Source organism: Mastomys coucha, unplaced genomic scaffold (genome assembly GCF_008632895.1).
Source record: "Mastomys coucha isolate ucsf_1 unplaced genomic scaffold, UCSF_Mcou_1 pScaffold17, whole genome shotgun sequence".
NCBI classification, from domain to species: domain Eukaryota; kingdom Metazoa; phylum Chordata; class Mammalia; order Rodentia; family Muridae; genus Mastomys; species Mastomys coucha.
In genome coordinates, this window is record NW_022196899.1 from 22730171 (window position 1) to 22748923 (window position 18753).

General features: G+C 46.5%; 1 protein-coding gene across 1 annotated transcript in view; it reads right to left on the reverse strand.

The window, feature by feature from the left end:
• Cldn11 (claudin 11) overlaps positions 1-6624 on the reverse strand; it is a 14153-nt gene extending 7529 nt beyond the window's left edge. The window contains exons 1-2 of the mRNA XM_031376491.1: positions 6168-6624; positions 2375-2539 (exon numbers count right to left, since the gene is read on the reverse strand). Of these exons, the coding sequence (XP_031232351.1) occupies positions 2375-2539; positions 6168-6393 (391 nt within the window). The 5' untranslated portion in view covers positions 6394-6624. The remainder of the gene's footprint in view (positions 1-2374; positions 2540-6167) is intronic.
• Between the last annotated feature and the right edge of the window lie 12129 nt (positions 6625-18753).

Sequence of the window (18753 nt, forward strand, 5' to 3'; positions counted from 1 at the left end):
GGGGGCGTGTTTCGAGACAGAGTTTCTCTGTATAGCTCTGGCAGGCTTCTTTTTAAGCTTTCAGAAACCTAGAGCTGTTCGGGACCAGGGAGAACCGATTCTGGTTCCGCTTCCACTTCACGATCACCATGACAGGCCCATTCCCTGGCCTCACAGCTCCTGGGCCACTTTGTGCCTTCTGCTCAGCAGTCATACCTCAGCAGTGACCCCTGGGACTGGGCAGGGGCCCAGCACCAACCTCTCCCCAGAGAGTGGAAGAGTGGAAGAAACAAACCCAGAGCTGCACACAAAGGGAACCTTCACAGGCTGGCTTCTCCCACCCATCCCTGAGGGTGGCAAACAAGGGATCTTATGGCTGTGGGGTGGGAAGACATGAAGGAAATCAGTAGGTGACACTCTTGAGACGATGAGCTCCAGGGCCAACTCTGTCTAGTTAAAGCAACTCGAAAACCCAAAGAAGGCAAGCAGAAACCTGCTGAGGAATATATTTGACTGCACTCAAAAGGGAGAGGCGGACAGTTCCAAAACGTGGAAACCGGACTCTGACTGCACTCAAAAGGAGAGGCGGACAGCTCCAAAACGTGGAACCGGACGACAAGTCCCGTTCTGGTGATGAGAAGCCACTGTGCAGCCTCCTGGGGTCAGAGTTCTTTTCTCCCACAGATTGGATGGAGACAGACGAACGGACTGACATATGCACGCCCTCTTTCCAGCCCTACCTCGCTTTCCTCAGCTATCAAGCCATCTTCCTATACCAAACCACCTTAAAAACACAAAGCAAAACTTGGGCTGGCAAGATGGCGCGGTGCTGGGTAAAGGTCTCAATGTCAAGGCCCGCAGCCTGAGTTCGTTCTCCAGGTGGAAGGTGAGAACCAGCTGTCCTCCGTGCATGTGCACACACATATGTTTAAAAAAAAAATCAAACAAACAGTAGCAAGACAAAGAAAACCAAGCAGGCGTGGTGGTGCATGCCTTTAATCCCACTACTTGGGAAGCGAAGGCAGGTGAATCTCTGAGTTCAAGGATAGCCTGGTCTACAGAGCAAGTTCCAAGACAGCCAGAGCTACATAGAGAAGCTCTGTCTCAAAAAAAATAAAGAAAGAAAGAAAGAAAGAAAGAAAGAAAGAAAGAAAGAAAGAAAGAAAGAAAGAAAAAAGGAAAAGAAAAAAGAAAAAGAAAAAGAAAGGAAAGACCTCTATTAATCTGGAAGGTTTCAAACCACACATTGCTTCCCCCACCATCCCCAAAATAAACGAAGCAAAGCAAGCAGCTCATTTGCATCCATGCAAGCATCCATCCACTTCAGTTGTCCCTTGCCTTCCCGCCGGCTTGTCTGCAGTTACTTTAACATGCTGTCCCACTTCTGGAACGCTCATATGAAAGCGTTCAGAGATGAGGGCTTACGTATCCCAGGTTATCCTCATTAGCCAAGAGGAAGAACTCCGACCCTCCTGCCTTCCCCTTGCAAGGGCTAGGATTCCACGTGTGTCGTGTGCTTTGTCTGGCTGGTGTTTATTTTTGCAGTGCAGGAGACCAGACCCGCAGCGGGGAGTTAATTCAAGCTCCTGTGTACAAGTATGATCAGCAAAACTGAACGAGCACGCACTTCCTCAGCCTAGGTTGCTCTGCCCCTACAACCCACGGCCTTCTCGTCAATGCTGACCCCTGGATTCCTGTGCTCTGGGAAACCCCTGCGGTGTGACGTAGGGTAGGTACCTTCCTCTCTGCTTACTGCACGGAAGCCTTTTTAAGGTGACCACCGACCATATCTCAGAGTGTCTATGCACGCCAAAGCAAGCATTCCCTTTCCCCATCAGGGACCCCATTGCCTACCACAGTGCCCACTATACTTGATCAATGAACACTTACTGAACAAAATCTTGATCCATCACCTACTGGTCCACCACCCTCCACGCCTTTCCTTTGTGTTCCTCTTTTCCTGCCCTCTCTTCATGCATCCATGAGGCTCTCATTTCCTATTGCAATGAGAATCACCCCCGGGAGCCTCCTAAAAATATCTTTCCTGACCTGATCTCCAGAAAGCTCCAGCCCAACTGACTTGCTATGAAGTTTGAATACAAGTCGCTCAAATCCGATTCTATTGTGAAGCCTGCTCAGAGAGCCACCCCATAACCCACTTCCTTCAGATTCTTCTGGGTTGTCATTTTCTTATTAACCTATCAGCTCCTCTCACAGATGTAGTTAGAGTCCCGTCTAAACTTCCCCTGGAATATGATCTAAAGGGATACAAATGTGGGTTTCTGTCGCCAGTGGGTTCTCTTGAGTCCTTTCCACGTTTCTCTTGAAGCAGCCCACAGCAAGATCTGAGCTTTCTTCACATCCACTGGAGTTGTGTGCCCAAGAGAAAGCTTACCCAGTAGAATAAGGAGCACCCCAGCCAGCTGGGCTCGCCTGTACTTGGCCACTCCAGGCTCGTGGCCCATTCGGATGCAGGGGAGAACGGTCAACAGCAGCAAGATGGCCGGCAGGCCCAACACCGAGGCGGCAATCATGAGGGCTCTACAAGCCTGCACATAGCCTGGGAATGAGAGAGCAGAGAGGGCGGGTTAGACTGGGGGAGGGGAGGCCCTCCGACTCCTGAGTCCCACCTCTCAGGAACTCAACACCACCCTCCTCCTCCTTCTTCTTCTTCTTGTCCCCTCTGGGACTTCAAATTTGATAAATATTGTCCAAGATCACCCCACACCTTCAACTCAGGGAGAATGCTAGAAGAACAGAACCCGGATGGAGACACAGACACCTGGCCATGGTGGGGAGCAGGCAAGCATTTGCTTGAATTACTATAACACCTTGTTAAAGATTCACCTAGAAATTCAACAAGGTCTCCTGTGACTTAGGGTGGCTGACTCCAGTCTACCGTTGCCTGACCTGCTTGTGCAACGTTAGCAGGCCAGTTACCTACTGTATCCCACTCTTGTCATCTACAGAGTAATGATAATAAGAACCCCACACGACTGCCTAACAGTTCTACTGACAATCAAACTCACAATTCAATGGGTCTATAGAAAGATTTCTGTGCTAAGAACTGAAAACAGTGATAGCAAACAGGCCTGGCATTATTTCTCTGTCTCAATGTGATAGATTGTTTTTTCAGGACAGGAACTCGCCATGGTCCAGGCAATTCTCCTGCCTCAGTCTCTCCAGGACTGGGGTGATAGGCATGAGGCACCACACTCAGCCTAGGGTGGTATCACTGTCTTCAGAGTACTATGTGATTCACACTGAATATCACTATGTGATCCTCAGTTCACACTGGGTGTGACTATGTGAGCCCTGAACTACACTGGAAACTCAGACTAAGATTTCACCTCTCTCCCTCCTCCCCGGAGGCCGCTGTCACCATGACTCCCACCCCCTCAGTTGGTCAAGTTTCATTTCCTGCCTCATTAACTAATGGAGCTTGGGCGCATTTGTCCACAGGTCTGTCGATGCTTAAAAGGTGTATCTCTAACCCTGGGGATTCCTGTAGAGTAGATGCCTGTCTCTGTCTTCATGCCCACACAACAGATGGCACAACTATCAGTGACGGGAGGGAGTTGAAAGAGAAATGTAGAGCAAGGGTATCTACTCCATGCTATCAAAAATGCTAAGTGAGAACGTACGGAAGATGCACAACTTCCTGTAAAATACACAAGATGACTGGATACCAGGGGAATTTCACAGATTTAAATTCACTGTTTTACTCGTACATTATTTATTGTTTCTCACTGGAACACTCTCCAGTGTTGCATTTATAAATGGACATTTACCTCTGTCCATTAGTTTCATTTGCTCAGGCAGAGATAAAGCTAGTGGCCCGAGGGGGGGTGGGGGCTGAGATAAGGGCAATGCCAAGAACTGACCCTAGCTCTTTCCCATGTACCAGGGCCCCCGTGTCACACCCAGCCAACCTCCCTTGAGTGCCAACACGCAGCATCAGCACTGCCCCCTAAGGTGTGTCGCCTGGGCTCTCTTTCAACCACATCTCGTCTCATCTCAAGAATGAGATAACATATCAGATATCATAGCCTGGGCCCAGCCCTCCCTCACAGCTGGGAAGAGAGCCAGGACCCACACAAAGGCAGCAGTCAATACAAACTGATGCTCCGAAGTTTACGGCACAAGGCTGTCCGCGTGCTACAGTACCAAGGCCACTTCTAGAAATGAGAAGATGGAGACAGAGGGGTGCTCCTCCCCCACACGATGATGGGTAAGGTTGGGGATGCAGAACAATAAGCTTCTCCACAAAAAATACACTCCCTGCCCCCCAGCACAGCCTGTGTGTTCTGGAAACAAACCATTTGGCCTCGCATGCTCAGCAAGTGTTATTTCAGGGGCAGGAACAAAAATGATTTTTATACATCACTAGACGTCTCTACAGCCATGCCCAGCTGTTGGTAGAAAAAAACGACGTTTGCCCTTTCTAGAGCAGCTCCTACTTCAAAGCCAGACTTCATTCCTTGACCCCACTGGCTCCCACAAGCAATCCTGAAAGATAACTGGTTGGCTTGGTTTAAATTCTTTAAAGAAAATCTACTAGGGTTTATTGAGCTGAGCAACTTGTCTCGGATAACCCAGATTGTCAGGGACGGAGTCTAACCCAGGTCTACCAAAGTCAGTGTTAACGGAAGCCGAGCCCACACCAGTCCCTAATGCCTGTTCTTCTGAATGTCTGAGTGGAGAAGAAGGGTAGCCAACGCGGGGCAGGTGTGACGGGCACTGTGTGGTATTCTATGCGGTAGAGGCAAGGGGAGGACCAGGAGAGAGTGCAAAGAGAATTTAAAATGTGACTGGGGGCGGTGGAGGAGGGGTGGATGTAGCTCAGTCTGTAGAGAGCTCGCCTAACATAAACAAAGCCCTGGCTTCATTTCCAATACTGCATCCTGGGATAAAGGTAATAAGTCTGCAGTGAGTGAGCTGGAAGGGGGGGGGGGTGAATTCCAAATGTCCTGTCTGGAAAAGAGGGCACCTAAGCTCTAAATAGGGGGCACCGTCTCTGGAACGCTGTCTCTGGAGGAGGCACAAATGCGGCTGTTCTCAAGACCTTAGGGCTGACCTTAGGGCCTGGCTATGCCCTTAAATATACACATCACCCAAGGCAAGAGGGAGCTAGGCCACCTCGCCTAGGTGACGCTGAAGCGGCAGCGGGTGACAGATTTCTAGCAGGAATCTACAAGTGGTGCTCACAAACCACCCAAGCCGTCCAGCTGGCTATATGTTTCAAAACGGTTTCCAAAAACTTTCCCATGACACCCAAAGGAAGATGCTCCCTCCCGAACTCCCTCACCCTGGGTTTCCAAGGCTGGCCAACATTCCCTGCCCACCACCACCATCACCACCACCACCACCACCACCACCCCTCTGCCCCCCTCAGCCCCGCCCTCTGACCCTAGGCATTGATTTGTGTCTCCCTGGCAGAGTTTCCCTCCCCCAGGGTACTTGTACTTCCCAATACCTAGCAGCCTGCTGAGCAGAACTGGAGAAGGGTGTCACCCTGGCAGAGGAGGGGTGTAGGGAGTGAAGTCACTGCAGCCTGCGATTGAGGAATCACAGGGGCAAAAGAGAGGTAAAGATGGTGACAAGTCAGATAAGCAGGTCCTGAACTGAGAGAACCATCTTGGATTCACTAATCCCGACAGTTACCGGCAGGCCAGAGAAGTCCTAACCTCACCGGGATGCCTCCGGAGTGCCATGCAGTCTAAGAAGCTCAGCTCAGCCTACACCTATTCGAAAATGCTCTTTGTTCTTTCCTCCTCAAGCCTATCGACTATCCAAGATGGCTCTAATGAGAAGCCCACTGGAGATGGCAGGGGGCCAGGACTGTAGTGTCTTTGGTCAATTAGCTTGGGCACCTGGGATGACAAAATCATGGGAATTTAACAAGAGTGATTCCCACCATGTGGGATGATGATTCCACTCATCAAATCCTCAAGGCCATTGATGGACGAGTGTTACCAGTGGCCAAATTGCCTTGATTATCTCATGTTTAGATAAAGAAACGAAGGCTAACCTTTAGGACTAAATTCTCCTACAAGGTTGGATTGAAGATGTCAAAACTGTATCCGGAGGTCTCTGAGTCTCCAAACTTCTGAGAACCCTGTCTAAAAACACCCCCATTTCTGGCCCAACCTGCCTCTGGAAGCTGCTTGCAAACTCGGGGTCCTTACCCGGGAGGATGAGGATGTCCACCAGAGGCTTGCAATGGTAGAGACCAGTAGCCATGACGCAGTCGGCCCACAGCCCCTTGGAGCCCAGTTCGTCCATTTTTCGGCAGGTGGGGATGGTGTAGCTACAGGTCACCACCCAGTCATTGGTGGACGTTGTGACGATGATGCCAATCCAACCCACGAAGCTCGTGACGAAACCCACCACCTGCAGGCAAGTGGCTACCATGGTGGCCGCAGCGACGTCCACACAGCTCGACCCACACGGACTGTGCCCCCTGCGCCGGCCTGGACAGAGCCTTCCCTAGGCTCGCCCTCTCTGCCCTCCTGAGCCGCTGGCTCCGGGATACTCGAGGTGGAGAGAAAGAGAGAGAGGCTGCGAGCGCTGCTGCGACGGCGTGCAGCGGGGACAGGTGCGCCTGGCGGGGACTGCAGCGCTGCTGGGCAGCGCCTCCCCGCCCCCTCTTTAAACTCCGTGGCCCGGGCTGGCAAACGCCAATCCGCGACAGCCCCGAGCCGAGCCGGCCAATCGCGGGCCAGGCTTCTGTGCGGGGTGTGGAAGGGAGCAGGGGATGAGGAGGGGCAGCAGAGAGCCCCACAGGCCGGTGACGCACTGTCAGCGCCGGGAAGTAAATTAATCCCATCCCGACAGAGACTCGCAGAGTGAAGGGGATGCGCCCAGCACCTGATGGGTTTATTAAGCGTAGTCTCTCTTCTTCAGGCCCCTCTCATCTCTGTCGGTGTCTCCCTCCTCAACTTCTACCAACTCCCCGCTCGCTCCCTCTTCTCAGCTGTGGACACTTCCAAGGGCAGTGTAGTACAGTTTCCTATGCCCCTAAGGAACAGATGGGACACATTCAGAACCCCGATGTTACCATAAGGAAAGACCGGGGAGATAGCTTAGTAAGTGAGAGCACTTATTGCGCTTGCACACGAGAGAACCTCAGTCTCAATCCCCAGCACCCAATGAAAAGCCTGTCATGACCCCTAAGTCTGTAACCCAGTGCTGTTGGACTGATACAGAAGGATGTCTGAGTTTGCCGGCTGCCATTCTAGGGCCAGGTTCAGTGCGATTCTGTGGCTCAAGGAAATAAGGTAGATGAGGATAGAGCAGGGCACGGGACATCCTCCTCGTGCACACCTGGGTGCACACACATACACAGCACACATCAACACGCACGCACACACTCCGCAAGAGACAACACAATAAAGATGCTTTCCCGTGGTGCCAGCGGAGTTAAATCTGGTCACAAGAATGGTGACAAAAATTACTCACAGGACTGTTACTGATACTCACTACGCACATGTGGTTTTATACTACAGCTTATTGAATGGCCCACACTTTGCGGTGGGAACGACTGTCAGTTCTACACAGAAGAAAGAGACCCCAAAAGGGAAACTTGCTCCTCAAGTTCACACAGCTAGGAAGGAGAATCCGTGGGCCTGTCTCATTCCTGTCCCTGACCGTTCCTGGGAATCCATCCTAGTTATCACGTTCTGGGTGTTCCTAAAGCGCTTGGTGTTCCATTTGTGATACATTAAAAGCCAGGCACTCTGCCCAGACCGCTGTAAATAAGTTAGCTTCTGTCTCCACAGAGAAACCCGATAGTCCAGATTGAGTGGGAAGCAGAAGCTATCAGCAAAGGCTACGTGGCAGCCCCCTTCTCTGCACACATTCAGATAAGGTTCATTCTGCACCCTTGGGCCGAGGGAGTTACTGGGGATGAACCCAAGGACTTGAGCAGGCCAGGCAATGTTCTACCATTGAGCTGCACAGTTTTAAGTCTTGAAGGGGTTTGCTTGTCTTACTGTACGGCTTGATCTAGTCACCTGAGCCTCTTCCCCATCTCTCCTTATTCTGTTTAAAATGGTGGCAGATTCAGCAAATGTACATTCTGCTCAACGTCCTGAAGCCTCTGATGCCAAGCAGGCACCACTGGTGTTGAGCTTGCTGCAGCTATCCCCATGATGGGGTCATACTTGTCACCAAGTCTTCAAGGCGAGACTGCCCTTGATCAAGGAGACAAGTGGGGCTGTCTGTTAGTCTATGTGACTGGTGGGTTGGTCTGGGAGCAGGCTGTCTCTTAGCCTATGGGACTAGTGGGTTGGTCTTGAGGTGAGAATGGCAAACACTTCATTAGCATTACTATGGACTGTAGGGGATAGCACCTACAATGTGTTTGACGCTGGCCTGGTGCTGTTGATTGACAAAGTCAGTCTCTGAGCTACTCAGAGCAGGCTGCATAGTTCAAGGCCTGACTCCACCGCTACTGCCTATGGGACCAAAGCATTTCACATTGCATTTTAAAAGAATATTATATTTGTATTCATTCCTTGAGAATTTCATGCGTTTTTTTATTACACTCTTATTTACTTATTTTGTGTGCATGCATACATGTATGGGTGTGTGTGCATGGCACATGGATAGAGGTCAGAGGACCATTGCAGAAATCAGTGCTCTCCCACCAAGTGGGTCCCAGGAACCAAAGGCAAGACTTCAGGCTTGATGGCAATGTCTTTTCCTGTGAACCTTCACATGGGTCCTATGCGATGTTTCTTGGCCTTCTGTCATTTGTAAAGTGGGATGCACACGATCCTACCTTATAGTTCTCTTTATGGGTATGTGAGTCACTATACATACGGACCTGAAAGCAATGTCTGGTGCAAAATCCTCAAGAGATCTAGCTCCTGGATTACGATACGAAGCTCAGAATTCTTGGTTTTGCTTTCTCCTTTTGCTTGTGTCAGGTGAGGGCCTGTACAAACTATTTTATAGAAATATATCCCCTTTTTGAAGAAACCATCAAGTCTACAGATTATTTCATCATGAAATCTACTCATCTGGATGTTGACAGATATTTCCTTTAATATCCAAAACTAGCTTTGTGCTACGTACAATATAAAATATAAAAACCCCAAGCTCCACCAACTCATTGCAAAACTAGCTACGAAACTTACATTCTTAGAACTCTGTTAGAATTAATGTTCTACACATGACAGCTCAGTCAATCAGAGTTGAGCAATGGCCTACCCATACCCTATTCATGGGTCTCACACACACACACACACACACCACACACACACACACACGCGCGTTTGCAAAGTCGGAACTTTAGCACAGAGTAGTAAAGTGACTTACTAAGTTGTCAACGTTTCTGTCTTGCAGGGTGACACCCAGGGGACATATTACCTCTAGATCTGTTCCTTTATCCGTGTGACTTTCATGATCTCCACTTGGAAACAAGAAGAGTGAATTTCCCACCAGGGATATTGTGAAGACAGAGGTAGCATAAATCACATAAAAATGCAAGACACATGTAAGAGACCAGACACTGAATAATTAAGTTATTGTTATCATTTTCTATGACAGACACACAAAATGGTACCTGAGAGAGGCCAGCAGAGATACAATAAATTAACCATGAGCAAAAAGGCTATCCACGTCAAAGGAGGCCAGGCAGCCACAGAAGTACAGACCATGGGCCACAGCAGCTGAAGATACAGTCCCATGGCCAGGTGCTCTGAGCTCTAGGTTCTGGGTAAAGCTCACCAGCTTTCTTGTGGTTTTGTTTTCTTGCTTTCTTTCTTTCTCTCTTTCTTTCTTCCTTCCTTTCTTTCTTTTAAGATTTTATTTATTATTACATCTAAGTACACTGTAGCTTCTTCAGACACATCAGAAGAGGGCGTCAGATCTCATTATGGATGGTTGTGAGCCACCATGCGGTTGCTGGGATTTGAACTCAGGACCTTCTGAAGCAGTCAGTGCTCTTACCCACTGAGCCATCTCTCCAGCCCGGTTTTGTTTTCTTTTTTCTGCCTCTCTCTCTCTTTTTTTTTTTTTAATTTGACATAGGGATTCTCCCATAGTCCTTGCTGTGACTGTGTCACAAGTGTCCCCAGGGATCTGACTTCCCACCTAATACAACGCAGTAAATGAGCATTCCAAGCCCCACACAATCTCAAGCCCGGCTCCAGTGTGACAGTGAATCCAACCACACCCAGACAGTGTCACCAGTGGTTCCCAGTCAATCCCAGCTTGGTTCCTTTACTCTCAGAAACTCTGGTGTTACCTCTTCACGCCCTCGCAGTAGGACACAGAACTAGAAAGTTCCAGAGGAGACCTGAGTTTCCATCTTCTGACCTTAAACCCAAATCATATTCGGCATGAAATTTTTTGTTCTTACTGAAAGGTATTTGAAAAGAAAGGTTTGGGGGGGGGGGGCAATTAGTGTACTAAAGCACAGATGTGTGTGAAGAAAAACAGCTGTGTTAAACTAGAGGCCATTCAGTTAGTGCTGCGCGTGGCTGACTCAATGCCAGAGCTTTTGCTGGCACCTATTAGCGCATACTGAGAAAGATGGGCGAATCAGTGTGCTCTTAGCGCCCTCTAGTGACTTGTTATTGTATAGGTGGTTTTCTGAAAAGCACTGAAGGGAGCTATGAGAGGGAGGAGGATGGATTGACCTAACCTCGACGTCCCACTATCCAAACTGGTGACAGATTTAACTAAAATTTTCATTTTTCTGTGACACTTTTTTCCGTACGCTAAAAGTATGCATTTCTTTAGGAAACCAATATATGAAAGCTCAAGGTGTCTATGAACCCACTTCTCTAAAAGTCCTTCTGTGTGGGGTAGGAACACACAGGACGTGTTTGTGCCAGAGTGGGATCAATGACTGTGAGTGTGTGCATGTGGGTGTGTGGCACATGCAGACGCCAGAGGACAGCGTCGAGTGTTGCTCCTTGGACACGGCTCACCTTCTATTTTTGGTTTGGTTTGGTTTGGTTTGGTTTTGGTTTCTGTTCTCACTGTCCTGGAAGTTCAACAAGTAAGCTAGCCTGGGTTGACCAGTTAGCTCCAGGGACTGTCTGCCTCTGCGTCAGACCTCGTGGAGCTGGAATTATGGGTAACTGTGAGTTGCCTGATATGAGCCATTTCCTCAGTCCCCAGACAGCCTTTTTTTTTTTTTAAACATAGGGCTGGAGGATCAAACACAGGCCCTCTTGCTTGTAGGTATCTATTAACTGAGGCAGTTCCACAACCCATTGAGTACCTTTAATTGGATCTATTTTTTTATGTTTTATTGAATATTTTATTTATTTACATTTCAAATCTTATCCCCTTTCCAGGTCTTCCTTCCAGAACCCCCATCCCATTCCCCATTCCCCATTCCCCATTCCCCTGCCTCTCCATCATCCACCCACCCACTCCCACCTTCTCTCCTTGGCATTCCGCTACACTAGGGATCAAGTACCCTCAGGCCCAAGGGCCTCTCCTCCCACTAATGTCCAACAAGGCCATCCTTTGCCACATATGCAGCTGGAGCCGTGTACTCCTTGGAGCGTGTACTCCTTGGTTGGTGATCCAGTCCCTGGGAGCTCCTGGGGGTCTGGCCTGTTGACACTGTTGCTCCCGCCATGGGGCTGCAAACCCCCTCAGCTCCTTCAGTCCCCTTTCCAACTCCTTCATCAGGGACCCTGCACTCAGTCCAATGGTTGGCTGCAAGCATCCGCCTCTGTTTTTGTCAGGCTCTGGCAGAGCCTCTCAGGAGACAGCCATGTCAGGCTCCCTTCAGCGAATCAAACTTCCTGGCATCTGCAATAGTGTCTGGGTTTGATGACTGTATATGGGATGGATCCCCAGGTAGAGCAGTCTCTGCGTGCTCCACCTGGGAAACAACCTTTCCTTCTGTTTCCCCTCCACACTTTGTCTCCACATTTCCTCCTGTGGGTAGTTTGTTACCCATTCCAAGAACACTTTGGTCTTCACTCTTCTTGAGCTTCATGTGGTCCGTAAATTGTATCTTAGATATTTCGAACTTTTAGGCTAATATCTACTTATCAGTGAGTGCATATCATGTGTATTCTTTTGGGACTGTGTTACCTCACTCAGGATAATATTTTCAAGTTCCATCCATTTGCCTAAGAATTTCATGAAGTCATTGTTTTTAATAGCTGAGTAGTACTCCATTGTGTAAATGTACCACATTTTCTGTATCCATTCCTCTGTTGAAAACATCTGGGTTCTTTCCAGCTTCTGGCTCCTAAATAAGGCTACTGTGAACATAGTGGAGCATGTGTCCTTATTACATGTTGGAGCCTGGGTATACATACATCTCCTGGGTATATGCCCAGGAGTGATATATCTGGGGCCTCAGGTAGTACTATGTCCAATTTTCTGAAGAACTGCCAAACTGATTTCCAGAGTGGTTGTACCAGCTTGCAATCCCACCAGCAATGAAGGAGTGTTCTTCTTTCTCCACATCCTCACCAGCATCTGCTGTTGCCTGAATTTTTTATCTTAGCCATTCTGACTGGTGTGAGGTGGAATCTCAGGGTTGTTTTGATTTGCATCTCCCTGATGACTAAGGATGTTGAACATTTCTTTAGGTGCTTCTCAGCCATTCGGTATTCCTCAGTTGAGAATTCTTTGTTTATCTCTGTGCCCCATTTTTAATAGGGTTATTTGGTTCTCTGGAGTCTAACTTCTTGAATTCTTTGTTTATATTGGATATTATTGGATGTAGGATTGGTAAAGATCTTTTCCCAATTTGTTGGTTGCCGTTTTGTCCTATTGACAGTGTCTTTTGTCTTACAGAAGCTTTGCAATTTTATGAGTTCCCATTTGTCAATTTTCGCTCTTAGTGCATAAGCCATTGGTGTTCTGTTCAGGAAATTTTCCCCTGTGCCCATGTGTTTGAAGCTTTTCCCCACTTTCTCTTCCATTTCAGTGTATAATAGGATGTATTTTTAAACAACAAATTTCTCTGGTGGATTTAAAATATTTGATGATGCAAAAACCTCACATACATCTACTTTTAGAACTTTGGAACTAAAGATTCATGATGCAAGCAAGTATCTCAAAAAAAGACTTAAAATACTGCCGAGCTGTGGTGATGTAAGCCTTTAATCCCAGCACTTGGGAGGCAGAGGCAGGCAGATCTTTATAAATTCAAGTCCTGCCTGGCTTATAGAGTGAGTTCCAGGACAGCCAGGGATACACAGAAAAACCCTGTCTCAACCTCCTCCCCCCTAAAAAAAAAAGGACTTAAAATACATTAAATGCCCCATGGATTCAGAATTTTGCCTATTGTGGGGTTTTTTTTTCCACTGAAACCTGAGATGGTGGCACAGCCAGGCACCCATGAGGACACTAAAGAATACATACTTATCAAATAGCACTGAATTAGAAAAACGGATAAAGACATTGCCAAGACCCCAATGTTCCAGGCAGGTTCCATTAGAAAAGGAAGACACTGTGTGCAGACATCAGACAGAATCAGCACTGCTTTGGGGAGTGGGCAAACGGCAGACTCTAACTCTCTGTGGTCCCAGTCACTCACCTGCCATCCTGAGACAGAGGGAGCTTTCCATCAGAAGACATGTTGACACTGCTCAGCATTTAGTCAGAACCTCTTTGCTTATTTGGGGGTACCAATGGCCTCTTCTGTAAATCTATCAGCAGAGTGAGTTTCGCATGCTGCTCTATCTAGAGCTTGACATTCCACTGAAAGTCAGGCAACCTGGCACACCTACAGCCTTGGATACCCATTGTAGACCTGAGTATCAACGGGAGGATTGCACAAGCTCAAGAATGTGTGATTAGTCCTGGCAACCCAGCAAAATCCAGTCTCAAAATAAGTAAAAAATCAATTTTTTAAACCAGCTATTTAACTACCAGAACGTATTAAAAGCCTCACTGATGGGCCTTCAACTTCAGCGAAACCATTTCTTCAAACACCTTCATTTTTACTTTTTAAGTTTTTTTCCATACACAAGTACAATGTGTTTTGGGTTTTTTTTTGTTTTTTTGTTTTGTTTTGTTTTTTGTTTTTTGTCATATCTACCCCTCCTTCCTTCAATTCCTCCCATGTTCCCCAATAGCTTCCTTTCAAATTCATGCCATTTTCTATACATGCCTGTATTCACATAAGTACAGGGCTAACTGCTTGGGCATGGGCCAGTCATCAGGGGACTTGTCCCTACAGAAAACTGATAACAATAAAGTACGTGAGTCCTGGTGGGGGGGGTGGGAAGCCCCACTGTTAAGTCCTGTAGCTAAAGGAGGTAAGAACAAGGATTGCCATTAACTCCACAGAACACTGGTACAATGACCGGTTTGTCAAGTTTTAAACATTTTACTGAAAACACGTGTGGTATAGCATGGCCAAAGCATCACATGTCCCCTGGCGTTCATTCAGTGCGTGATTAGAAAGAATACACTGGGGGAGCTGGCTTCAGCCCGAGAGCACGTACTGCTCTTGCAGGGCCCCTGAGTTTGGTTCCCAGCACCTTTATCAGGAAACTTACAATCTCCTATAACCCAGATCCGGGGAGATTTAATGCTTCTGGCCTTCTTTGGCATCTGCCAGCATGTACACAGACCCATGAACACACATAATTTAAAGCAAAAAAAAAAAAAAAAGTCTTTGAAAACAAGAAATTCTGTTATTAATAATATGTAGCTATTCCATTTTTTTATTGATTTAAGTTTTATTGCATTATGATGAGAAAAGATACATAATTTTGAATTATCTGAATTTGTTAACATTTAAAGACATATTTAAAGAACAGTAAGAGAGGCTTTTGGTGGCTTTTTTTCTATCTTCTTTTCTTTGGTTTTTTTTTTCAAGATGGAGTTTCATTACGTAAGCCAGGCTGGCCTCTAGCTGGTAATCCTCAGGTTCTCTATGCTAGGATTACAGGCATGCCTCATCATGCCTGTAACTTTTTCTTTCTGTTTCTTACAGAAAACATTATTCTACTTTAATAGGTTATCCTGAATGCTTGGGCACCAAGAATCGAGAAGATACTACTGCAGGGTTACTAGAAAACCCGTCTGGAACACCACCTCCAAAACAAGACAATTAACAAGTAGATGAATTAAAAAGAAGAAATGGGTACTGGGTTTGTAAGATGGTACAGCGGGTAAGGACACACACTGCCAAACCTGATGACCCAAGTTTGATCATGGGACCCATAAGACAGAAGGAAAGAACCAACCCAGGAAAGCCGTTCTCTCATCATAACACATCTGCCACGGTGTGTGTGTGTGTGTGTGTGTGTGTGTGTGTCTGTGTGTGCGTGTGTGTGTATATATGTGTATCTGTGTGTGTGTCTCTCTCTGTGTGTGTATGTGTGTGGACGTGAAGTAGATAAATATGTAAAACCATAGTAGGTGATGGATCAATAAACATTAGTTTAACAAAAAGTTAATTGATTGGTTATAAAGTTTGTTACTAACATGAACACAACAGTGAAATGCAACATATTTCATCACCCACTACGAAATCAGAGTTTGAAATGAAAGCGGGCAGCACCTTATTGCTCCAACTACAACAAAAGGTCTTTACTTTGATTTTTGGACACAGGGTTTATTTGTGTAGCCTTGACTGTCCCAAAACCCGCTCTGTAGACCAGGCTGACCACAACATCAGAGATCCACCTCCCTCTGCTTCCCAAGTGCTTAGATTAAAGGAATGCACCACCAAGCCTGGCTGAGAAAAAGACTTTTAAACAGCCAAGATAGCTCTCTGGGAAGATTTTACACCTTCACGTTTAATTCCACAGAAGAAAATCTTTGCAAAACTTAGGTTGGCCACTAGAGGGCTCTCATAGACTCCCATTGCTACTAGATAAGGAGGACTTTAAAATAACTTAGGCAAAGAAGTGTTAACAAAACACTATCAACTTCCCTGGCACATTCTTCTCCAGGGCCAGTCGACAAAATAGAGCCGAAAGATTTTAAACACACATATTTTTTGACCCAGCTTCAGTAACTTTATCTAAGAAATTTGTAAAAAATTCAGCTAATGGGTTTTGCAATTTACATTTCAATAAAGGGTCAATTAAGAACTAGATATGTTGTAAAATATTCTCTTTTTATTTTATGTGTATATGTGTAAGTCTATGTTCATGTGTGCACAGATGTGTGCAGGTGCCCAGGGAGGCCAGAGGAGGGCACCAGAGCTCTGGAACCAGAGCTACAGGACCATGCAGCCTCCCGACATGAGTGCAAAGAACGGAACCCTGGCCCTGAAACAGCAGCAACTGCCCTTCCTCACTGAGCCGTCTCTCCAGCCCAAACTATCATATCCAAAGTGCACACTACGAAAAATCATTTCAATATATCTGTACAATTGGGGATTTTTTTTTAATCCATAGACACATATTCGGAGAATACATACTACAATTTAACAAATAATTCCTTTGACCAGTGATATTAGGGTGTCTTGTTCTCTTATTGTTGCTGCTGTTGTTGCTGCTGCTGTTGTCTTGAGGGTTTTTTGTTGTTTTTGGTTGGGTTTGGTTTGGTTTGGTTTAGTTGGTTTTTCCAAACAGGGTTTCTCCATATAGCCCCGCTGGTCCTGTAGCTCGATCTGGCCACCAGGCTGACCTTGAACTCAAAGACCGGCCTGCCTCTGCCTCCCTGGGATGCAGAGTGTTGGGATTAAAGGCGTGCACCACCACTGCCAGGTTCTTTTGGGTTTTTTAGATATTTGCCAGTAAGAAACATGAACTGTCTTGATAAATAGGAAATTCTCTTAATTTTTAAGTGTAAGGTTTTTTAAGCATGTGTAAATATCTGTGGACTGGTGAGATCGCTCCATGGGTAAAAGAGACATCACCAAGCCTAATTGCTGGGAGCATCATGGGAAAAGGAGAGAATTGACTCTCACAGATTGTCCCTTCGCTTCCATACGCATTTCATCACACACACCATATACACATACACACACAGAGACTATACATACACACATGAACACACACATAGACTATACATATACACACTACACACATACACACACAGACTATACATACACACATGTACACACACATAGACTATGCATATACACACTACACACATACACACATAGACTATACATACATACACACACACACACCACACACACCATATATATATCACACACACCACATACACAAACACATATACACACAAACACACACACATATACATATACCATATACACATACACATACACACCACACACAAACACACATACATACACACAAACATACACATATACACACACACATATAGACACACCATATACACATACACACTACACACATAAACACACATACATACACATATAGAGACATATACAAACACACACATATAGAAACATACACAAAAAGTGCGCACACATATGCACACACACACATACATATACACAAACATACCACACACACCACATACACACCACATACACACACATAAACACACATACATACACACAAACACACACATATAGAAACATACGCAAACACGAACATACACAAACAAGTGCACACACATATGCACACACAAATACACACACATATACACAAACATACCACACACACCACATACACACACATAAACACATAAGCACACATACATACATATACACACACAAACACACAAATACCCAAACACACACACACACATAGAAACACATACAAACATGCACATACACACACATACACACACATTCACACACAATCAATAATTTTAATGTTTGATAATATGTAAGTTCTATCCTCAGATATCATGCAGCCATTGTTCCCCCTCCCTAGCTAGGGATGGGACCTAGATTATTAAACATATTAAGCACGTGCTCTGCCACTGAGCTATCTTCCCAGCCCAATGGTCATCCCTCCTGCGTTACAGTCCTCCTCCATAATAGGATGGATATGGTTCAAAACCCAGGGATGGGGCAGGAGAGATAGCTCAGCAGTGAAGAACACTTGCTGCTCTTGCAGAGGATCTGAGTTCAGGCCCCAGCACCCAGGTCAGCAGGTCACAACTGCCTATAACTCCAGCTACAGGAAATCCCACACCAGACACCTGAAATGGAGTGCACATACTCACACAGAGATACACACAAAAATGCATAATTAAAATAGACCTTAAAAAATAATACTAAGGATATGCAGAACATAGTGGCACAGACCTTTAATCCCAGAGCTCTGAAGGAAGGATGACTTTGAGGGCAGCCAAAGCTATACAATAAGATCTTGTCTCAAAACAAAACAACAACAAAAGCCCCTAAGGATATAAAATTCCTAGAAGGCACTCATGATACAACATTACAAACAACCCAGTTGTTCAGAACCCTCTCCCAGCCAACACCTAGTCAACCTCTTGGTCACCTCTCCTCACCAAGGCTGCCACCCGGCTGACCTCTTGAGTCACCTCTCCTCACCAAGGCTACCAAGCTTCTTCAGTCCTGTGCTGCATTCCTAGCTCTCCGCTGTGTGGGCAATGGCTCCCCCCCTCCCCCGGTTACTTCCACCATTTAAGACTCAACACTCTTCTTACATGAGCTCTAAAGGGTCCCCATACAGCCTTGTGAATTCTCCTACCAAAACATGTCTTCCAGACTGGGGGATGGCTCAGTGGGTGAAATGTTTGCTGTCCAAGCATGAGGACCTGGGTTCGGATCCTAGCACCCATGCAAAAGGTTAACAGATTCTGGGGGGGGATTGATAGCCAGCCAGTCTGGTCTAAACAGCAAGAGAAACTAACTTATCTCAAACACGAGGGGGGGGAGGGAGGGAGGGAGGAAGAGAGAGGGAAGGAGAG